The sequence below is a fragment of the Gallus gallus genome, chromosome 10 (assembly GCF_016699485.2).
Source record: "Gallus gallus isolate bGalGal1 chromosome 10, bGalGal1.mat.broiler.GRCg7b, whole genome shotgun sequence".
NCBI lineage: Eukaryota > Metazoa > Chordata > Aves > Galliformes > Phasianidae > Gallus > Gallus gallus.
The window spans coordinates 10,717,869-10,739,759 of record NC_052541.1 but is presented as its reverse complement, the minus strand read 5'-3'; the positions used below and the strand labels follow the sequence as shown (position 1 = coordinate 10,739,759).

The 21,891-nt window shown below is 41.2% G+C and overlaps 2 protein-coding genes across 12 annotated transcripts; both read right to left on the bottom strand.

The window, feature by feature from the left end:
- Positions 1–8: 8 nt before the first annotated feature.
- SQRDL (sulfide quinone reductase-like (yeast)) lies at positions 9–16,483 on the bottom strand. 11 transcript variants are annotated; one of them, XM_040706318.2, is made up of 11 exons: positions 11,873–11,956; positions 10,040–10,110; positions 7,646–7,897; positions 7,153–7,323; positions 6,610–6,663; positions 4,740–4,934; positions 3,617–3,826; positions 2,932–3,115; positions 1,917–1,984; positions 812–990; positions 17–464 (listed from the first exon to the last, which is right to left on the bottom strand). In XM_040706318.2, exons 3-11 carry the CDS (start codon positions 7,877–7,879, stop codon positions 407–409), a joined length of 1,353 nt encoding a protein of 450 aa, XP_040562252.1. In that variant the 5' UTR covers positions 7,880–7,897; positions 10,040–10,110; positions 11,873–11,956; the 3' UTR covers positions 17–406. The 11 variants fall into 11 exon arrangements, with proteins under 11 accessions (NP_001376369.2, NP_001376370.2, NP_001376371.2 ...); NM_001389440.2 differs by lacking the exon at positions 10,040–10,110 and having other exon boundaries at positions 9–464; positions 11,873–11,951; NM_001389441.2 differs by lacking the exons at positions 10,040–10,110; positions 11,873–11,956 and adding an exon at positions 11,492–11,734 and having other exon boundaries at positions 9–464.
- BLOC1S6 (biogenesis of lysosomal organelles complex 1 subunit 6) lies at positions 15,184–20,958 on the bottom strand. The gene is given in 5 exon segments (NM_001007825.1): positions 15,184–17,196; positions 17,952–18,038; positions 18,980–19,067; positions 20,264–20,408; positions 20,803–20,958. Coding segments are annotated over 5 exon segments (492 nt in total). The 5' UTR covers positions 20,855–20,958; the 3' UTR covers positions 15,184–17,076.
- Between the last annotated feature and the right edge of the window lie 933 nt (positions 20,959–21,891).

Here is a 21,891-nt window from a genome sequence, read left to right as displayed (position 1 = left end):
CAAGAGCTGGTCAGAATGTTTTACTAGCATTTAATTATTTTATTAAGTGCACATTTAGATCTTGGAAGCAAGGAAGTTGGGCTACAGTCACAGAAAATCCCTTACATACAAAACTGATTTAAGGGCATTGATTACTGTAGGAAGTTTCAGTAGTGGCTTGCAGCTGAAGGCAAGCTCACATTTGAGTTGAAACTGCTATCTACATACAGAATTAATTTAAGGCCTTGGATTACATAGAAGAAAGTAGTAAGGCTTAATCCCTAGGAGGTGGAAAGTTAAGTCTGGGACAAAAACTTGATGATTAAAGAAGCCTGTCTATTGAAGAGATGTCCAAAAGGAAGTATACATACTCATCCAGCACGAGGCCAGTCTTATTTCTTCAAGAACTTGAACTGAGAACCAGCATTTACTTCAAGCCTAGATGCATCAGCTTTCTGATAGGAGCCGGTCCTCCCCAGTATCCTCTGAAAGGAAGAGTTGTTTGTTCAAGTCAGGCATTTATCTGCACGTTATCACAGTGTGAGGGTGGTTTTTTTTTTTTTTTACTTCCATATGATACTTTTATTTACTAAGATGCATGCTAGAGGTATGAAGTTAAATATTCTTGCACAAAACCCTATTAGTAGCAAAGTACCCAGAATGCTCAACAAGTTGAGGACTTAGTGATGACTAAGCATACACTTCAGTTGCTAGATTTGCAGGATAAGTTCAACAACTTCTGTTCTTATGAGGAATTGTAAGCCAGAACAGATATCTGGCTTTGCCCTGAAAAATCACAGTGGCTATGCCCACTCTGACTTAAAATACTTACTTGAGTAATGCATTCCAATAGAGAAAGGGCATCATATCAGCTTTCATGTGGTACATTGATGTTCTCTGCTTACTTTGGTCAATGGGAAAGGTCTCCAAAGGCTGAGCATTGTAGTCAAATTCTGCTAGAATCACCTTGTTATAGCTTGTTACCAGTGGGCAGGAAGTATATCCATCATACTGCAACAAAGAATACACCCTTCTCATTAATCTGTTTAAAGGCTAAATACTGAAGTATTGCAAGCTATGTGATTAACATTCGTATTTCAAAATAAGTTTCTAGGTTTCTGCATTTATAGTGTTAATATTATTAAGTTTAAAAGGCTGCCAGTTTGGGTCAGTGATCATAACAGCCATTTTCTTTCAGTTGTGGATCATAGATTGGCATTATAACAGTCCTTGAATTAGAGTTAACCTAAATAACTGCCTAAAGGGCTTTGTGTCATTAATTGCTGGCTATTACTGTAACCAACAGAATAAGTGACAATAGCAGAGAATGAGAGCTAGCGCTGTATTTTAACATACAGAATATAAACCATCTCAAATGTAATTTTAAGAATTTGCAGGGGATCACAGCAGTGGGGATTGATACTCAAGTGAGCAATCCAGGAACATTAACTGAAAAGCCATGCATAAAATGAGAGCTAAGTCTCAAAGAGAAGTTTGAGCAAAGTCACAGGCTTAAGAGCATCTGTAGTACAAAAAAATCTACCTCCTTCGTAGAAGACCGCTTTCTGTACAGGGGAGATAAACTGCACACAGCATAGACGTGTAAAGTTTGAGAGTTTTCTTGGAGTAGGGGTTATAATAGCCTACACTAAATCCACCTTGAAGAACCCAACCTAATCAGCCTTTCAACTTCTTTTAGTCAGAAAGATTTAAATATAAGTTTTTGAGGAAATTGTGAATAATTGCGCCATCTTAATTACTACTATAGTAGTACTACAATTACTTATTAAAATTATTATTATATACAGTAAGAAGCTATTTAGCACCTCCATTGCTGACACGAAGCCCTTTCTATCTTCAGTTCACGTAGTTTAACTGCTTGTCTTGGCAGAACTTCCCGTGTGTAACATTGCCCCTAAGACAAGATCTGTAGGTACCTTTTTAGTTGGCGACTGGTTCTTCATTACCAGGGAAATAGTTTTATCAAGCACTCCGGATTGGGCAGCTACATAAGAATAAATAGAAAAAAAATATAAAAAATACTTTATATTTTTAAAATATATCTCTATATAAATATAGTAAGACTTTGCTTCAGACAGCAATTACTGTCATTACTGGAGCAAACAGTAGTAACAGCGTATGTTGGATAATTCAGCTGTAACTGAACTTGCGTCAAATCAGCCTGGAAACTTTACAGTCCAAGACTGGGGAGGGGTTGGGGGGAGGAAATCCTATTTGAAAGAATGCTTTGGCCTCACTGCTTCCGACATGCAAAGGCCTGACAAAACTTGAACTGCATGTTTTTAGCTTATATCTACTCTCCTATGCTAAATTACACTTGTTTGGTCTTCCCAAACACTTAGGACTCCAGCACAGAATTTTTGCTTGCTCTCGTTCATTTTTAATGCTGCAAGGGAAGTTCCAGACTAATGCTGCAATAGTTGCCTATATCATTCCTCTTGTTAGACTAATAATGTACTATATAGCCTTTTTTTTCCCCCACCCTCAGATTTATCTTTTTATTTTTAGTTACGATATCATGTACCTAAAGTGTTTTCATATTGGACCCTGTGGCTACGAGTACAGAACACAGTCTTCAGCTGTAACTTATCAGCTGACACATACGTGTGAGCCTCTAAGATAGAGCAGACAGACTCACTACTCTTGCATTCTTCCAGAATTCAGTAACAGCTTCATTTTACACCATTCTGAGAACACAGAAAATAGAACCAGTCCAACTCTGAAGTACTTGGAATAAGAAAATGGAGAATTGATGGCATCAGAATAATCACTAGCTAGTTAGTTAGTCCAAGGGACTGAAGTCTTTTTGAAAGATGGAAAAAAAAAAAATAATGGGAGTTAAGACCTCAAGAGTAACAAAACTAAACAGTGTCTGGTTTAAAAGCTTACTGTGACTGCTACACTTTCCAGTACACAAACATACACCTTTACCTACAGCCGCAGCAGTTCTTGATGTTGGAAGGTTGGTGCAATCTCCAATACCAAAAATATTGGGATACTTTTTATGTTGTAGAGTTTCCTTATTTACATCTACCCAGCCGATTTCATCAGAGACAGGGCTGTTGATAAGTACATCAGGTGGCCCCATCGGAGGTGTGACATGAAGCATTTCGTACTAGACAGAAAGAAAAAGTACAAAATGGCTAGTTAATAACAGATCATACTATATTGATGTTAGAATATAAGAACAGTATGAAAAAAAGCTTTATTTTGTTTTAAAAACAGGCATATAGAGTGAAAATTTGCTCTCAAATTTGAGACGCATCTATTCCAAATTCTTTATTAACAGGAACCTCATTAGTCTGTAAGCTGCCATATATAAACCATGTAAGCTGCCGTAACAGCAATTTGCTCTCCTCCATATATACCTGAGACGTTCCCAAGTTACATTAACAAGGTACGCAGAGCTCCAGGCACAGTTTGTTACTTCCACCCCTCTCTCCCCACCCCTTCTCACCACCTTAGCTTTCGAATCTTTGAAAATCGAGGATGTTACTAAAAGGATGAAATGGCAGTTTACAATGGAGCAACAGATATTATGTTGTTTTAATGCAGCAGTAACGATACTGTATATACAAAGAGAAAGGACCAAACTAGAGACCTGAAATTTCCTAACCTGATGAACTTCAGTCTCTCCAGGTTTGTCCAGGTTTTCAAACACAGCTTCTTGCTTGTCTGCTCGAACTTCAATAAGGTTGCACTTATAGTTAACAGCAATATTCCTCTCCTCTATTATTTTAAGCAATGCGTCAGCGTATTTTTTAACACCAAAAATGACACCAAGTGAAGTGTTGAACATTATGTTTGCTTTGGGTCGTTTTCCTGTCTGCACGGAAAGATCAAATTACTAAGTCTGATAAGCTAGCAGAAGCAATAGAATTATGCCACACTACTGGAGTTGATAGAATTATTAGTGCATCTTGGCGCTTAATGCAGTATTAACATTACAATTCTCAAGAAACAGCTATTTCACAGCACGTTAGACAAGATACATCCTTGTACTTTGATATTTATGATGCCTCACCCGTTCAGAGTGAGATACTGAAGATACTTCACACAGATTGCTAGTCTGAAGAGGTGACTGCAATATACAGCATTGTTGTTCAGTATAAGGTTAAATACAATAGCTTAGCACTATGTAGCACTCTGAAACCATCAGTTCTATGCATTATTCAGATATTCACTCAGTGGACAGCTTGTGAAATTTAAAGCATGCATGAAGTCTGACACTTTCATTTGAAGCTGTCTTCTGTTTCCACTAAGTTTGCTTTCCCAGCCCAGCAAAAAGCTCTCCTGTCACTGAGAATGTGTGCCAGGAAGAGTGAGGATAACCACTTCTCAGATGAACAGAAAGACAATCCACATCAAGTATTAACTACTTAAAGCAACAAGAATGAACACCCAGCCAATGTGATTTTAGTGTTCCTCCTGAAGTTATAAATTAAATACATTTGTATTGGTAGTCCTCTGTAAGCAGGTTAAGCAGTTCATCCCTTATGAATTCTGAATTCTGCAAGTTACTCCAGAAATTTCTAAGATGCTTATGCATAATTCAATTAGCTTCATTTAGTACACATTAATAACAGAAAAAGCAGATCAGTCATTTTTATTTAATAATTCTGAATCATATTTATCTCATGTGGTTTTTATTTGTTGTAAAAGAAATAGAACAAACCCCTGAGAATAAACCTTCCTTACAACTGAGGAACAGCCATTGTAAGAGTGAACAGAATACTTACTTTCCTCCAGTAGGCCTCAGATAAATACATGATTTTCTGAGGAGCCCCTGCACATTTCACCGGAGTGTTTGGAAAAGTGAAGATAGCATTTCCTTCCTTGAAATCTTGCAAGGCTTTCCACGTTTTCTCTACTGTATGAACTGAATAATTGGAACCTATTTTAGGGTGATGAAAACCCTCAGGCAAGCCTTTGATCTAAGAAAACAAAAATAAGGTTTAACATATAGGCAGTAGGAATTTTGTCTTCATCATCGAGTATTAAGTGGAGACTTGAGATTTCTCAAGACTATTTAAGAAGCCCACAGTTAAAAAAGCCCATATGCTACTTGGTATTTTTGAATATACGTTTACTAATCAAATAGTTATTTCCATTAGTAAGGAAATAGTAAGTATTAGTAAGTTATTTCCATTAGGGCTTAGTAGATGACTTAATAGATGCAATATTTACTGAAATGACAGTTCTGCAACATCTACACCATAAGTGTTCAGCATAGAGCAAAGCATGAAATTCAGAGTAAGAACAGGAAAAGTCACTGCCACATCATCATAAGTAAGAACTCACATTAAAAAAGTGTTACAAAAATTCATAAGGTGAACAAAGATTTTCAGTGCTCAGTTTCAGATATCTGAAGTATTTCTTAAGGATATTCTGCTTTGGTTCTGTCTCCAATGGTTATTTTCTCACTACTTCTGCTATGCTCTAGCATCTGTTTTTGAGAAAGGCAGTTGTCTGTTTTGAATTAACAGTTTGTAGAACTTCTAAGAGGAAACTGAGTCATGTTACATACGTTGTACGTACATACATACAATAATACATAGCAATGTGTTTGAGACATTACAGTCTACACCACGAATTACGTTGTTAATGAAGACAAATAAGAGACATGAACCTTTTTAAACTGGCCACTTTGGGTTTAATGCCATACCAATCTATCACTGTGAATTTTATTCACTAAGTTCACTACACAGTAATAGTGACTGGCAGTATTACATGGCTTCCCCACTGCCAAATTCTGAATTTCCAAATACTGAGTTTATTTTCTTCAATCTGTACTGTTGAGATTAACATGGAGACTGAGAAAAACCACTAAAACACAATGCAGTTCCTCATTCTGCTGAGATTATCAGCTGAATTTCATCTGGTGTGACTTTGGTTGATTAACTCTTGCTTTGTGTGTGCCTTGGGAGCAATTAAAAAAGAAAGTCAAATATATTATTAGTTACCACATCACATGTTGGTCACGTTAAAGCCAGTAGAGTCAAACTCCATGAACATCCTGCCTTTGTATTTTTCCTCTTCCTGTGCATTGCTACAATCATTCTAGCACCAACAGCACCAACATCTTTCTTCAAGTGCCATTGTAAAAAGTGTACAGGAAAACTAACAGATATGGGAAGGGTGCCAGGGCCTATTTAAGAACAGATGCAACTCTGGTTCCTTTTAAAGTATACCCTTTAGGAGAGGTAGTAGAGTGCGCGTCAAATTGATTCTGCAGGACACATTTCACTAACTGCTGCGTGTTTCTGTTTACATTAGAGATGCCTCACTCTACTTTCAGAATATTTCACTCTCATTATTAGGCTGCACTTACGTCCAGATTTAACTTGCTGCCCCATCAGCTGATGTTGCCGTAGAGATGGCACAAAGCTACCTTGAAAGAGCTTCCTAAGGGTAATTTGGCTTTTTACATACAGATCTATGGTGGGACATACTTAAGTCATTAGGCTGCCTTCTGGTTCTTTACTTCATATTGGTGTTCAGTATCCTGAAGTAAAAAAATTGCACTGAAAAACCATTTACTTTAGTGAATCATGAGGACATGTGATGCCATTAGAACTAGTAAGAGCATGATTACTGTAAAATAAATACCTTTTCGTAATGCAGACTAATCCCAAGGGCAATTATCAAGTATTTGTAAGATATCTGTTGAGTAAGTGGGAAAAAAATTAGATAAAAAAAGATCAAACACAACAAAATATTATATCAAAACAAATTTAAATCATCTGATAGCAATAGTTTCCTAAGGGTGAGCATTAGTAAAGTAGGCATCAAGCTTGAGTAATAATTTATTGTTAAAATGCTAAATACGTGAAAAGTTACACATGCAGGCTTTGCTATACACAAAACCAGATATTTCAAGCAAGGTATTCCATTTTTTATGTTTAGTTCTCAATGAAGAGGGGAAAGACTTATGATGATGGTGATGTCTTAAGCTGTAGTCATTCTCACACAGTTATCTGCAAAATTTACTAGAAATAGAGTTTAGAATCAAGTAATTCCTATAAGGCCTAAGCAAATTTCCTAGCCTCCTAGATGCTGGGAAACACCTTATTCCATTGGCAGTTCCAAGGGGATCTGCAGAGGTAGACAGACAACTCATGACACAGAATAACATTCTTCTAACATTATTACCTTGACATCATTCTCCAGCCTCACACAGTTCTTATCTGGATCCAATGCTGTAACTCGAGATTTAATCCACTCAACACCTTCAGGCATCACACTTTCTGTTGGACGTGCAGAAGCTGACAGCTGCTTTGCACCAGCACCAACCAGGGTCCACAGAGGCTGATAGTAATGAGTCTGAAATAAATGTTTTAACAGATGTTTAAGAACAATTTAATTGCACTTGATTATGAAGGCACATCACTCCAAATAAGAGGCAACATCTATTAACATTCTATTCCTAACAAGAGAAGGTATACAAATAACCAAGAGTTTTGCCTCACAGTTGGAAGGATGTATGAATCTCTGTGATGGGAGAAAAAAAATCTCATACCAAGCTTACTAAATTCAACTTAATTGGCTTCCTCTCCATAGTAAGCTGGGCTGGAAAGGGATGAGAATCAGATCAAACCGATCACATACACCAAATACTTATTCTTTCAGCATAAGGAAGACTTACCTTACTTGGCTCAACAACAGCCACGTTCCCTGCCCCCACTTTCCTCTTCATCCGAGCGCTCATGGTGATTCCACCAGAGCCTCCACCCAGCACAAGTACTTCATAATAATCCTTGGCAGCACACCTGGCTGCTGTATGGAAACCAAGGGAGCTCTTCTTCTGTATGCCTGGCTTCAGCAGCCATACTCCAGGACGGAGACAGGAAAAGGAAAACGCTGCTCCAACTGGTGACATCTTTCAATAAGTGGGAAGCTGCAAGATAAGGAAAAGTACAGTTAATGATGTAAGGCAGTTTTTATTTATTTATATGGCCATATATATTTATACATATTATATATGGCCATAAACATATATATATTTATATGGCCATTGTCTTCCAGGCAAGAATTAACGCTAAGCTTTTGTTGCAGCTAAAACACTAAAAGTTTAGTGTTTTTAGTTTAGAAGCTAAAACTTCCAAACTAATTGTAAGCAATTTGGAGAGGGTTTAAAAAAATTAATCACTGACTCTACTAGAAAATTAAAATTTCATACAAGCAAATGAATTCTAACAAATGACAATATATTTTTCACCTTATCTTAGCAGGAAAACGTGTCTGATACTATAACATAGCTAGACATCTGCTGTAACTTTGGCTGTAAGAGATTAATGTCTTAAAAACAAAAAGGATTTGCGAGGTTGTAGAGTGGTGTGGTTGTAGGATCTAGTGTTGCAGACCATTGAAACAGCAAATGTTAGTTGTGCAAGCATACCAAGTGCCATTCTGCTGACCGTAATGTCATACAAATTAATAACTGTTAGTATTTTAATGTTAGCATATACCAGCATATGCACAGTGCAGACATATCCCTTCTGGTTCTCTGGGCTACAAGATATCATGGTAAGCAAGATAGTTTTACATCGCTTTGAGCAAGGACACATGGGCTAGTCTACTTTTGCAGGAGAGGTATTGAGCCCTAGACTTGACAGGAAAATAAAGTTCATTGAAATAATGCTTTACACCTTCCTAGATTTTGGATATTTGAGTTCACCCAAAATTTACAACAGCAAAACAGCTGCAAACAAAGGCTGGAAATCCACATGTATCCTTGCTTACAACTACACTTTCCACCTGACAAACAAGAGTTAAAACCATAAAGTATAGCACTGGTAGTGCAATTGTGTTACCCAAAGTCAGTCAAAGTTGATCTCCATAAATACGTTTCCCTCCCTCCGCTACAACAAACAAGATCTTTCCCTCTGATGAATACATTGCTTGCACACAATGAATACCACTTTCAAGCTTTTCAGCAGTAAAACAGGTATAAACTCATTTTAATTCATTTCCTCATTGCAGCATTGCCAATGAGGTGTTATAACTTGAATAGGAACTTATGACAGGATTTTCATCTACATCCTTTTGTTTAATTCCTTGAATCATCGTGCAGGAACTCCAGCTTTTTCACTTTAGAAGGGCAGACCTTTTTTAGTTTATGGACTTACAGAGTGGAGTTTGAAAACTAAATCGGAGAACTCAAATATTTTCAAGAAAAGTTCCAAAGGTCAACTTCAACAATTCTCTATAAAACTACACACGTAGTTTAGCAACTCATTCTGCACCTTCACGTGCCATCTTAAAATCCATCAACTCAAGTATCCCAAATTCTTTAGAAGTGCTGTTATTATCCCTGAAGCATAAACAGCTTGGGAAGGAGAAGAGGAAATGTGGGAAGTATCCCCAGTATAAGTTATTTTACCCACTTTGTTTTAAAGGAAGTTCCCAAGATATACATATATTCTTCCCATCCTCTTCCCTACAGAGGAACACCAACTCCGGGTAAGTTAGTTTCACTTTAGAAGGCTGCTTGCTGTTTACCCAGTGCAGGCCGTCATTTGTAGCGCACAGCCTCACTCAGCCATGGGGAGGGAGCTGGTCTAGCCCTAGGAGTAAAATCTACCTAGTGCAGATGCTTCATGCTCTCTCCAAGTCAGAAAGAAGAATTTTAACGATGAGTAATTGCTGCAACTTCCGTCTGTGACAGTTTTAAGGACAGCCTATTTCTGAAAGTTCATGAACCCAGGGTTTGGGGTTGGGTTTTATTAGGCAAGTGAAACAGGCACAGTGACCAGTTCTGCAGTGCACAGCATGCCCAGACACACGGAACAGCACTTCGTTTTTGTAATGCTAAGTAAGGAATAATTATCCTCTCTGACTGAATAGATTTTGAATTAAACATGCTTATAAATGCACACAAGATGTGCCTTAACTAACAGCCACCTAGTGGACTAAAATGCAGCATTTCTTTGCTTTGAAGTTGTTTTAAAGCACACATAAACAACAATCTGAAACATCATTTGCAGGCAGATGTTCAAAAACAAACAGAAAATCCTCAGTATTAAACACTCAAACCAACATCTGCACTTCATTAACAACACATCAGTCCTCTGATTTGGGAACTGGAGAGGAGACAGAGGAATAACAGAACTGAAAGAAAAAGCAGAAAATCACTAATTAGTCTACTGAATTGAGCTGAAGTCTTAAGCTTCTAGAAGAGCACTGTAACATACAGCACTCTTTCCAAGCGTCCTTTGAACTACACACAACAAAACATCCTTTATGTAGCATGAAATCACACTGCTGATGAAGAACTTCATGCTTTGCCTGGAAAGGCAAAGCCCACAGCGCTCCTCCATTCAGTGATAGCTCCTCTCCACCCATGACAGGTCTGTTTAAAACTAGTTCTGTCACCCCGAGAGGTAAATTTATTCTGAATGCTTTCAGGACGTGGTCTGTTACAGTGACGGAAGCTTGCGTAACACTACTGCAGCACACCCCCTATAGCACCACATAAAAATCAGGTCACATAGCAAGTTCACCAAAAATGGCATTTCTGTGAAGAGGGATAGCATTTAAAAGCCTTTTTAAAACAGTCTTAGCTTGAAGATAATCTCTGATTCTACTCATAGCTCTCATCTCTTTTACTGTAAGGCTATTTGTAGAAAAAAAAGATTCAGAAAAGAAAAAAAAGTGTGTTGATGTGCTAGTAAAGATTGTGTACTGCCTAATAACTGCCTAACACTAAAGAAAACGTGTTGAAAAAACAGTTAGACTGACCAGGAGAGCTCAGCAGTATTTAGTGCCTAAATGCCATTAAACAGATGGAGATGGTATCAACAGAACAATACTGACTTTCCTGTCAAAAACAAATATAGGAAACATTTTTCCAGAATTAGCAGCTTACAGACCTTTAAGGGACTGAGAACACAAAATGAGAACCACCCTCATTAAGCTGCCCTTGAAAAAAACAAGAAAACCACTCTTCTACAAGCATAACAGAGGAAATCATTGCCAACTTGCTATTAAATTTTGCTTTAAAGAAAAACCTAACTGAAAATGGGCCTATTAGGCAACGCATTACAACGTTTTCGTGCATTTTAACCAGTTCCAACACCCACCCAATAAAACAGCAAACTCAGCAGAACAGAAATGGTGCTCCTAGAGTCCTATCACAGAACGGCTTGGGTCAGAGGGGACCCTACAGCCCACCCAGCCCCAATCTCTGCCATGGGCTGTGTGCCCCCCAGCTCAGCTGCACAGGGCCCACCCAGCCTGGCCTTGGGCACCTCCAGGGATGGGGCACCCACAGCTCTGGGCAGCCCATGCTCGGGCCTCACCGCCCTCTGAGTAAAGAACTTCTCCCTCATATCTAACCCCAACCTCTCTTCTTTTAGCTTAAAGACAGTCTCTCTTGCCCCACCACTACCAGACCAAAAAAGTCGCTCCCCCTTGCTCGTAAGCACCCTTCAGGCACTGGAAGGCTGCTCTCCCCGGAGCCTTCCCTCCTGCAGGTTAAAGGAACACAAACCTCAACCAGTTCTGCAAAACCCACGAGGAGAGCAGTTACTGTCAGCGAGAAGTCAGCTCAGGAGCCGTCTAACGCTGGAAGCCGAGCGGAGCCGGGTTAGGGAAGTCTCAGCGCGGAAAGTAAACAACGCGCAGCCACCCCCGAGCAGCTGGCCGCAGCCGGCGTTTAACATGTGAGCTTCCAATGCTCCGACCACGCTCGGCCCGCCGCGCTAACATGGCAGCCCGCGTGTTCTCGCCTCGCAGAGCCGCGCACCTCGCGCGCCCACCCACACACACCTCCCACTCCGCTACGAGGCCGCCCCCCCACCAGGTTGAGCCCCCGGCCCCCTCACACCGCAGCCCGCGAGCTCCGCTCGACCCCTCGCCGCCCCGCACTCGCCTGCCCGTTGCTCCGCCGGCGGGGCCCCGAAGGCTGGAGGACCGCGTCGCCGTCCCTCACGCGACGAGCGCCGGGTGCTGCCCCGGGGGGCGCGGCGGGGCGGAGCTGTGCGCCGCCAGGTGTTGGCCGGCAGCGGGCGGGCAAAGGCCGGGAGGGCAGGCGGGCAGTGAGCTCCAGCCCGCTGCTGCTGGCTCCAAGCCTGCCCGTACCTCCGGCTCTGAGTAGATTTCGTTATCTAGCAGCTTGCCTGCTGGTGCGTGGTAACTTTCTTTTCCGCATCAAAATCAGAAAATAAACCATCAGAGCCTCAGAGTGAAACCGAGCTGCAACTCACCTCAACGCACCAAGCAAGGGATCCCCTCAGCCCGCTATGAGCTGCTGAGCTCAGCCTCACTGCGCTTTCCCCAAAGTCTTTACAGGGCCTTTGATTTATGGCATGGTGACAGGTGAAGTAGTAACAGTCATTAATCCACTGAGTCACGTTTGTTGAGCCAAGAAAAGCCATGCAAAGATCAGAGCTGAGAGAAGCGTACAAAGACAAAAGTGTTTATGCCAAATCATCGTAGGAATTAAAAAAAAAAAAGCAGTGATCCAAACCATGTGTCAAACATTTCCTTCTCGGGTTTGGGCCTTCCCCTCTCGGCATGTTTTCTGATTAGGCAGAGCTGCTGAGCTGATAACAGCACTTGTGGGAAGCTGTAAAGAATGGGGCAAAGGTGCTGAGGACTTAAACTGGAAAATACCACGAAGCTTTTCTACAGTCCTCGTGCAGGAGAGAAACAGGGGATGGGAAAGGGCCATCTGCTGCTGCCCGGCTGTACTCCAAGCACTGCCTTTGGCACATTTTTCCTCTAAGAGGTTGATGCTCAGCTTTGAGAAACCTTTTTTCTTCCTTCCTTTTTACTTTTTTTTTTTCAGAATATTTTTAGAATTGTTTTAAAATATTTTCTTTATGTTTTCCCCACAGAGTTCTTACAGAGTTTTGCAATATTAATAAAGAAATAACCTAAACGTACCCCTTAAACAACTTATAACGCACAGACCAAACACGAGGTGGGGACCTCGAACACAGAGCCGTCCTGCGGCTGCGGGGGGAGCTGCCTGGCTCCCATAATGGGATGTCCAAGTGGGATGAAGGTGTGTGAGGAAAGGCACGCTGCCTGACCGTGCACCTGGGGCTGCTGGCACCCCAGTGGGCCGTGGGAGTGACAGGTAAGGCTCTCTGCTCAGCAGGCAGCTGAGAAGCTTGGCGCATGCAGCCTAAAGCTATCACTTGGTCTATTATTCATTATACTGATGCTCCACGGGACAACTTGGTGAAATCTAAGCTAAAAGTAATGACCTTCCACAAACAGCCATCTGCTTTAGTTCAGCTGAGGTGCCTGAGGCAGCTGCTGTCTTTGTGGGCAAGGGAACCCACTTCTAGTCAGCCCTGCTTTGCCAGCACGGATCTGCCCAGCCAAATACATTTCAATATCCACCTACAGCAATAGGTAACTTTTCTCATCAGCTCTCATCTTCAAAGAGAACTGTACCTCCTTCTGCTTTTCTTTATGCAATTTATATACATTTTTGTCTAGACTTCAACAGCGCGTATTCAAAAGTGGGTATTATTTTCCATTGGAAAGTGCCTACCTGACAGCAAGTACAATCTCAAACGAACTCTGGTAACACCGGATGATGTAGAAGAAAAGCAGTAATCCTGTCACATCACCTTTGATATTTTCTTTTAGAGATATTCCTCTGGCATACCTCTAAATCAGAGCATCTGTAAGGTTAGCAAAAGAGCAGCAGTAATAAAAGCAAAGCAAAGCAGAAGCAGAAATAAAAATACATTCTCATGCAGGTATACTATGTATGATTGCTACCCAATTATAAGAACTGGAAAAATCAGCAACTCCTGTTGAGCTGCTGAAGGACTGGAACACTGCTTTCAGGTGGTGGGGCGGCAATGGGTTCCAATTAACTGTTCTGTAATTACTCTTGCAGGCTGTATTTGCACAGTATATTACTCAGTACCCGGGACTCTGAGTCCCAGATAACAGGAAAAAAAATAAAACAAATCCAACCCCACAAGTCTTGCTCATCGAGGCAATAAACCAGATAGTTAATTTATAGGTCTAGTGTTTTCCTGACTGACATATGAACAGACGGTCTTGTTTTCACAGCAGTTCTGGGCCATATATTTATTACAGTATGTTAGAAGGCTGAGCTACTCTATCTCACAACTCACTGTTAGTGACAGTGCCAAACTAATTACTGTTACTGTTTCAGAGATTAATGCCTTCAAACGTGTAGAGTTTGAAACCATTCTACATCAAGCTTTAATTGATTTGCTTCATTAAGTTGCAACCTACTTGTTGCAACAGTTCTACAAAACTTTTTTCCTCCTGTTTTCATTCACACCTGCTAGGCAGGATGTTTGATTTGTTTTCTTAAACCCCATGACTTGTCATCATAGATATAAATGGATGGATGGGAACAGAAACAAGGAGAAATGGAAGCACTAAGTTAGCAGGCACAGCCAACATCCGTGCTCGCATCCTGAACAACACTTAGATTAGAGATTGGAGGTAGAGTGGTAAACTCCCAGATCTGCCACTATCAGCAGTTGCTGTCTGGAAGAAAACAGATAAAGGCCTCCACATTATCCCTGTTGTGACCCCCCCCTTAGGTCCCAACTGTACAACTCTTCTCTGACAGTTCTAGTCAGCCCAGACATTCTTTATATAAACCACAGGTTACATCAAGCATTTGCACAGCTAATCCAAGAGGAAAAAAACAACAACAAAAAAAAAATCAAACAATTAAACCATTTAGATTAAAAAAAAAAAAAATTACTCCAGTAGGGTCAGAGCATTGAAAATCCAAGTAGGGAACTAAAATAACCAGCAGTGTTGCAAAGCAAACGGTAGGTGGCAGAAAGCATCTGCTGAAGCATAAGGAATATATCAGCCAGAGGACTCCCAAACAAGAATCCCAACAGAACAGCTGCATAAGCAACCTGCGCAGTATTATTTATGCCTATTAGCATGCCATGACTTCAGTGATACAGTACTATTTACACCTATTATCACTGAAGTCCTGGCACACAGACTAAAACCAGGTAGCATATTCTGTTATTACATTTCAAAGGGAAAATATAAGACAAATATTTACTATGCTCATAAAGCAAAGTTACCACTGTCAGCAAAATAGTCAAATTTCACTGAATTAAAAAATTGGCTAACGTGAACCTGAACAGTGGTGGGAGTGGGTACCCAAATTAAGCATACAGTTCAATCTAGTGATAAAAGCACAGGAAACCAAGATTCCTCAGTCAGCACTTATAATCCATACATTTGTATAATCTTAGAAAATCAGAATTCAAAATGATATCGCACATTCAAGTGAACTAATTCCACTGCAATAACCTTATAGTTCAAAAATGAGTTGGTACGATGAGTAAGAAAATGTATACAGGAATAAAGTTACTCAGTCTAGCAAAAAGCATCAATTCTTATGCTTAGAATTCTGTATTTTCAATAGAAGTGACCATGGTGTTCGAGGGGGAGGGGGGTGGGGTGGGAGGGGGAAGGAAAAAGCAGAACAATTCATAAGCTTCCCCCCAAAACAAGCAGACAAACAGTGAACCAACCAACCAAAACACAACAGAGCTCAACATGAAACACTAAACTGGATACCAGATGAGGTAACGTCAAATGAGAAATAGCAAAGGAAATTAATCTTGATTAGGATACTTCACTGAAGCATCTAGTTTCATGTTATGCTTTAATAAGAACCATTTAAATTCCTAAAAACTAATTTTGAAGTTACATTATAAAATAAAAAAAAAAATTAAACAATATTCAGTAATGTACATTTTGCTCCAAAAATGGACTGTAGAAATTCTTTAACATTTCTTTTAGAAATACACATAAACCACAGCACAGGTCAACAATCCACTGGCAATTACGACAAAACAAAAGCCAACTTCAGTTTTAACCTATTACTACTTCAGAAAAGGCATTTCAGACTACTTCAGTAGTTTGTTCTCCTTGCTCCAAACACACAAAGTAAACAGCAGTAATGTTTTGATGACTACTCATAACAGTCGATCTTTCAAAGAAAAAAAGTCTTACAAATGGAAATTAGGACTTCAGGAAAGTACAGCACAGCAGAGTCCAGGCAGGTATACAATGTTTAAACCACCTAAAACTGAAAGTAATATCGACTGTGTGCCCCTTGGATGTCTTACCATACAAACTGTATGGATACCTTTACAAAGCTTGCCCTTCATCTTACTTCAATACATGCCACCTATACTACAACTTAAATAATAAAAACAACATAGATCATTTGTTAGACTGTAGGCACAAACAGCTTAAAGCTCTTTTACCAGTCTAGACAACGTGCACATTCATCTGAATGGGAGTTCACACCAAGTGCTGCAACTAATTCAATTCAGAGAAATGGATATCAACATCCATACGATATTTATCATAATGTTCATTAATAATAATCATTTTAAGTAAGGACAACATACAACACTAACTCACATAGCCCCTAAATACACATGAATAAATGGAAAAAAAAATGCACCAACTTTTCCTACTGATAATTGAATTCCACATGAAGATGAAATTGTTCAGCTCTGGTTATGTCTCTATTAGTCAAACAAAAGGAAAAAACAATAACCAACTAAATCAAGGTTGAAAAAAAGAGTCTGTATTTATGACTCACGGCACTGAAAAGAAATTACAACTGCCAGAATCAATGCAGATTCAGTATAACAGAGGGGCTCTGAAGTCCAGGGACCAGAATTGAACTTTAACAACCACAACTCATATTTTGTCTGGAAAACACACGTCCCAATCACCAAACAGCTCAGAATTCTAAGCACCAGAAAAACACATTAAGAAGTTATAGGTATTTAAATACCCATGATGCCTAGGTTCTCCAATATACATTATATATATATATTTATATATAAAATTAACTTATACTGTCATAGTATCAAACTGCATAGCATTACAAAAGAAGGCAACCTGAATGACTAAAGTAAAAAATTTGAATGTTACCCACTGATTATTAACATTCTGGAATTTATAACACCAGAGTAGACCGCTGCTAGTAATAACCATAGCCTGGTTTAATCAAAGTTTGCCTTAACTCTAGAGAATGCAGAAATGATTAATTTGGACAAGCTGTTGCACGCTCTGCTTTCACGTCCTCCTTGCAGGTTTTGCTGTTAGCTGCTTCTCTCTCTCCAGTTCCTTCTCACGTTGCTGTTCTCTTTCCAGTTCTTCTTTCTGCCTCTTTTGTTGTAGTTTAAGTGCTCTTTTCTAAACAGAAAAGAAAAAAAAGTTTCACAGTGGGATTTGGAATTAATACAAAATCCCTCCCATTCTCTTAACACTCTCTTCTCCAATTTACAGTGGTTATGACTCTATGTTCTGTAAACTACTTCTGTGTTTTTCCTCTCTTCTACTTCCATCCTTCTTACAAACAGAAACTCTAACCTACATGATGAAGGATGAATTAGTGAGGTTTAAGGGAGAACAGTTTACATTTTCATGTATCAGACAAGGTGTGTACTGTACAATGTGTTCTTTTAATTGAACATAGTGAAAGACTGATCTTACCAGAACTGACTAGCAACTGCTTACATAGCATGAAGTCAGTGAACCCGTGCCACTTAACAGTACATTAAACAGGAGAAAGTCTTACATTTATGACAGTCTAGTTCTCATTGTAAGAAGCACAAAAACTGAAACTATGGAAAGAACTAGTTGGAACAGAGAGGATTAAGAGACAGAACGGAGTACAATTCTTGTAACGTACAGCTTAGCCACGATGACAACTCTGAGACTTACTACTAGTTATGATACTTCAGTTGCTTAAACACAGAAAGCAGTAAGCAAAAGATTGAAACAGGTGGTTAGGTGCAACTGAAAACATGGAAAAAACATTTATGAATGGCATTTAACAGAGATTCTATTATCACCAGAATTTTCAGCATCCATCCAAAATAAAAGTTAAGACAATAATACATAACTAAATTGCTATGTTAGAAAGTAAGAAAAGTTACTCAACTTACTTTTAACTTAGAAGTCTTCTCATGGAGCATCATCATGTCATTTCTAATATTCACTAACTTGCTGTGATAGTGTTTAGCTTCTGAAAACTTCAAAAACATAGCAGTTAAGGCAGTGACCATCAAGTTGAAAAAAATGTCTTTTTATTTTTAACAAAGCTACACATCAAAACAGTAAGTACAAACATAGCATTGCCAGAACAGTTTGATAATAGATGAAGCACGTTCAAGTTTATGTTTAAAGCTTACATACTACATGAATATAGAAAACTATTTGTAATGCTATAGTCCAATGGAAAGCACAGAAATAATAGCAGGGCAGCAAAGTCCTAGGCTACAGCAGGTGAGGATTAGCCAAAGGCAGCAGCCATAGACACAGAAACCAAGAAAAAAACCTGCTCACCCTTAGAAGGCCTCAGGCAGGCAGATATCTCCAACAAGACACCCTTGCCTCCACTGCCAACCCTTAAATGAGGTCTGGGAAGGAGTGGAGCCTGGCTGCACCCCTTCCAGTCACTCAGCTGCATTGCATTGCATGCACCTGAGCTCCCTGGGTTGACCCTGCCTTCCCAGCAGGTGCTCAATCATTGGTTCAAGCCATCACTTAGCATTTCTGCTACACCATCATATCTCAACAGGTACACCTGGCAGTCTACTGAATTAAGATTCACCAAAATGGAATGAAAGTATTGCCAATTTATACACCACATGTTTCAAGCACCTTTCCTACTAGACTGGACATGTGCACAGAGCTCATCTTGGAACCTCAGTCCTGCTCAATAAATGCATACATTTACTTTGGCTACCAGTTCAGAAAACTAGACTGAATCTGTTCTTTCCTCCCAGTGCCCTTTCTGTTTAAGGGAAATCTGCTGGTTCTGCATCCTCTCCAAGAGGAATTTGTCCCATGTATCTCAACTGGTTGCTAACCTTCCTGCAAGTTATAATGAAAAAAAAATTAAGTTGCTACTAATACTTCGTCAGGAGAATCCATACTAGTAGGGATTTATAAAAGCATTAATAGTACTTACCAAGGCATTGATATCAAGAATGGAGTTACACTCTCTGAATTTTGTAATTTCTTGTTCTAATGTTTCTAGTAATACCACTTGGTTCTGTCTGAAACAAGAAAAGATCCATAAAACTAGAGTAAAGCAGCGCAGCTGCAAAAGCTAGGTATTCAGAACAGATATTTCTCACTCACTAAATCAGGAGTTTCCTTATTGGCAAGTTCTTACAGTGTTATACTTAGAAAGTTTGAGGAAAAAATTTTGCATTTTTTTTTAAACTGGTCCTGTAAAAAATACTGTCTTTGATCATAAAGGCATAAATGTGTGCTTCCCAGCATCAAGTTCTTCTTATGGATTGCTAGCTGATCTCAGTAAAGATGCAAGTAAATAGTTTTTGAAAAATCCCAACTGAGACACACAAACTCAGTTTTTTGCTGCCTAGTATTGTACAGGATGATAAGAAAACCAGGATGACAATCTGAAAACCTTCAGTGACAGAGGCAGTAGGCAAGTTTCAGCAATTAAACACCCCTGTGCGGGGATAGGTTGAATGAAGGGAAAACAATTTCCTCTTGTCTTTCTACTCAGTTGCCTCTGAGTCATGCTGCAGCACAAAGTTATTTCTGCATAGAACTTGTGTGGATCCACAGTGCTTATCAAGAATCTTCCATCCCACACAGATCAGCTAAATTCCTTCCAGACACAAGCTGTCCTTGGCAGCAGCATAACCACATTACGCATCATGAAACTCAAAGCAAGGTACCCTACAGAGCTGAGATGGCTCTGTGTAAAGCCCCCTCCAGTTATTTCATATGGCACACCCAGCCTACATTTGAAACAAACTATTCTCAATTATCAGTGAGATAGCAGTGTATAAAGAATTTATATCTGCTTAGCAGTATTTTCTTAGAGCACTTTCTGCAACACAGTTTACCAACTGCACATCAACAATATACTGCACTACAGGCAGCTTTGAACATGAAGGTTACTGCTACAAAGTACGTCTATTGTTTTCAGCAAACTTTGCATTATGGAACAAGTATATAAGAAATTTGCCCATCTGCTGTGCCTGGCTTATGGGAATTTAATGTTCTAGTGCTGGATGCTCTTCAGCCAAAATTCCAACAGGCAACACAGCAGCCTGTACATCTCCCAGTACTCCGAGCAGTAGAACTGCTCAAAATGGTCCTGTCAGAATATAGAAATGCTACAACAAACTGCCTTCCAGCTAAGCTAGAACATCACGTGGAAAAAAAGTGGCAAACAGCATGCACATAAAGAGAGCTGCATTAAAAACCTGCTTACGTAAGCTCCTGCAGAGCTGCTTTGGATCTCTGAAGATCAGGCAAATAGTGAGAAATCAGCCCTTCAGTCAGCTGCTCCACCGCTCTCTCATCTATAATAGGCAGATCTGCTTCGACTCCTTCATCTGGGGAGGCATCGCTGGCACCTGCGGGAGAGGAGCAAGGTGAGCGGGGCTGGGCAGCACTGACGTTGTCTCACCGACAGCAGCGGTACTTTCCTGTTTAAAAATAAAAGGCACTTCAGCTCCGCAGCTGTACAGTTCTTCACACCGCTCCTCTTCCCGCCCTGCGAGCTCTGCCCGGCGCGGTTACCTCACAGCCGGACAGTGACAGAGCGGGAGGCGGCAGACGGGCCATTCCAACGACACCCTGTGAAACCCCCGCCGGTTCCGCAGCACACAAAGCGGGGGGGAGAAGAACGCTATCAGTCATTCCGACAACGTATCGAGAACGCTCTAAACCGTGACACAGCCGTTGCTCTCGAAGCCAGAGCACAGTGGCGCTACTCGGCCTCCCCGCGCCCGGCCGCCCCTCACGCACCCAACGCCCGCCCGCGTCCGGCCGCCTTCTCCTCCTCCTCCGCGCCGCTCATGGCCGCCACTCCCGCAGGCGCGGGGTCCCGGCCGTCCCCTCCGAGCGCGGCGGCGCGACGCCCTCAGCCGGCCTTCACCGCACGGCTCCGCAGGCTGCGCCCGCCACTCCGGATGCGGAAGCGACGCGCGGCCCGTGCGGCGGGGGCGGGAGCGCTCCGCTGCCGGGGCTCGGGGCTGCCGGCGGGAGCGGTTGAAGTGCCGCAGGGCTCGGACTGCACGGAAAGGCCGCTTCCCTGCTCCGCGCTGCTGCCCGGGGGGGTGACGGGAAACTTCAGGTTTTGTGAGTGAGGGCTGCGCAGCTCGCAGATGGGGTTCCAGTAAGAAAAGTGAGATGATCCTTCAGAAATAGCTGTGGGTGTTTCGGGTTTGCGCTCTGCCTGTTCCGGGCCTCCCACGCCCTCCAGGAATAGACTGGATGGGAACTTACATGAGGTGCCTGTTTCTCCAGATTGCTTAAAATGTAACTACTTATCAAACCCAACGCTCCAAAAATGAGGTTGATAGAAGTGTCTCTTTTTCCCTTTCCTGTGCGCAGCGATCCTGCGTGGCTCACACGGGGGGCTCTGTTGCAGGTGGAAGGTCTGGGCTGGGATGTGGCTGCTGCGGGCACTGCCGACTCTGTGGGCCTGAGAGGGGTTCTGTGGGGATTTCTTCTGACGGGTGAAGGTGTTTGAAAAGGGAGTTCAATGAGCCCTGCAGTGAGGATCGTGTTTGGTTAAGAGGCACGCTCACCTGCCGCTCTGAATTTCAGGGAGCTGTGAAAAAGCGTTGCTAGCACTGCCTCTGTTATCTAAACAGGGCTTTGGGGCCTGTGCTTTCCCTCACCGTGCTGTGTTTCTCCAGGAAGGCTTATCGGTTCAGAACACAGCAGTGACAGCACTTGGCAATGCGTACAGCCTGGCCCTGAGCTGCCATCGGGGCAGGAAAACACGGCTCTGTCAGGATTTGTAGAAGCAAAACTCAAGTCCCTTTTAAGCCAGAGGAGGATGGCTTAGATGACGCTGGGCCTCATGGCTTGTTTCTCCCTACATCCTTG

Coding starts and splice junctions, on each gene's coding strand:
- SQRDL (XM_040706319.2), bottom strand. CDS start 7,879: ATGTCACCAGTTGGAGCAGCGTTTTCCTTTTCCTGTCTCCGTCCTGGA. Junction 6,664..7,152: donor GGCTGGAGAATGATGTCAAG/GTAATAATGTTA, acceptor CTTACTCAACAG/ATATCTTACAAATACTTGAT. Junction 1,985..2,931: donor AAGAACTGCTGCGGCTGTAG/GTAAAGGTGTAT, acceptor ATTCTTATGTAG/CTGCCCAATCCGGAGTGCTT.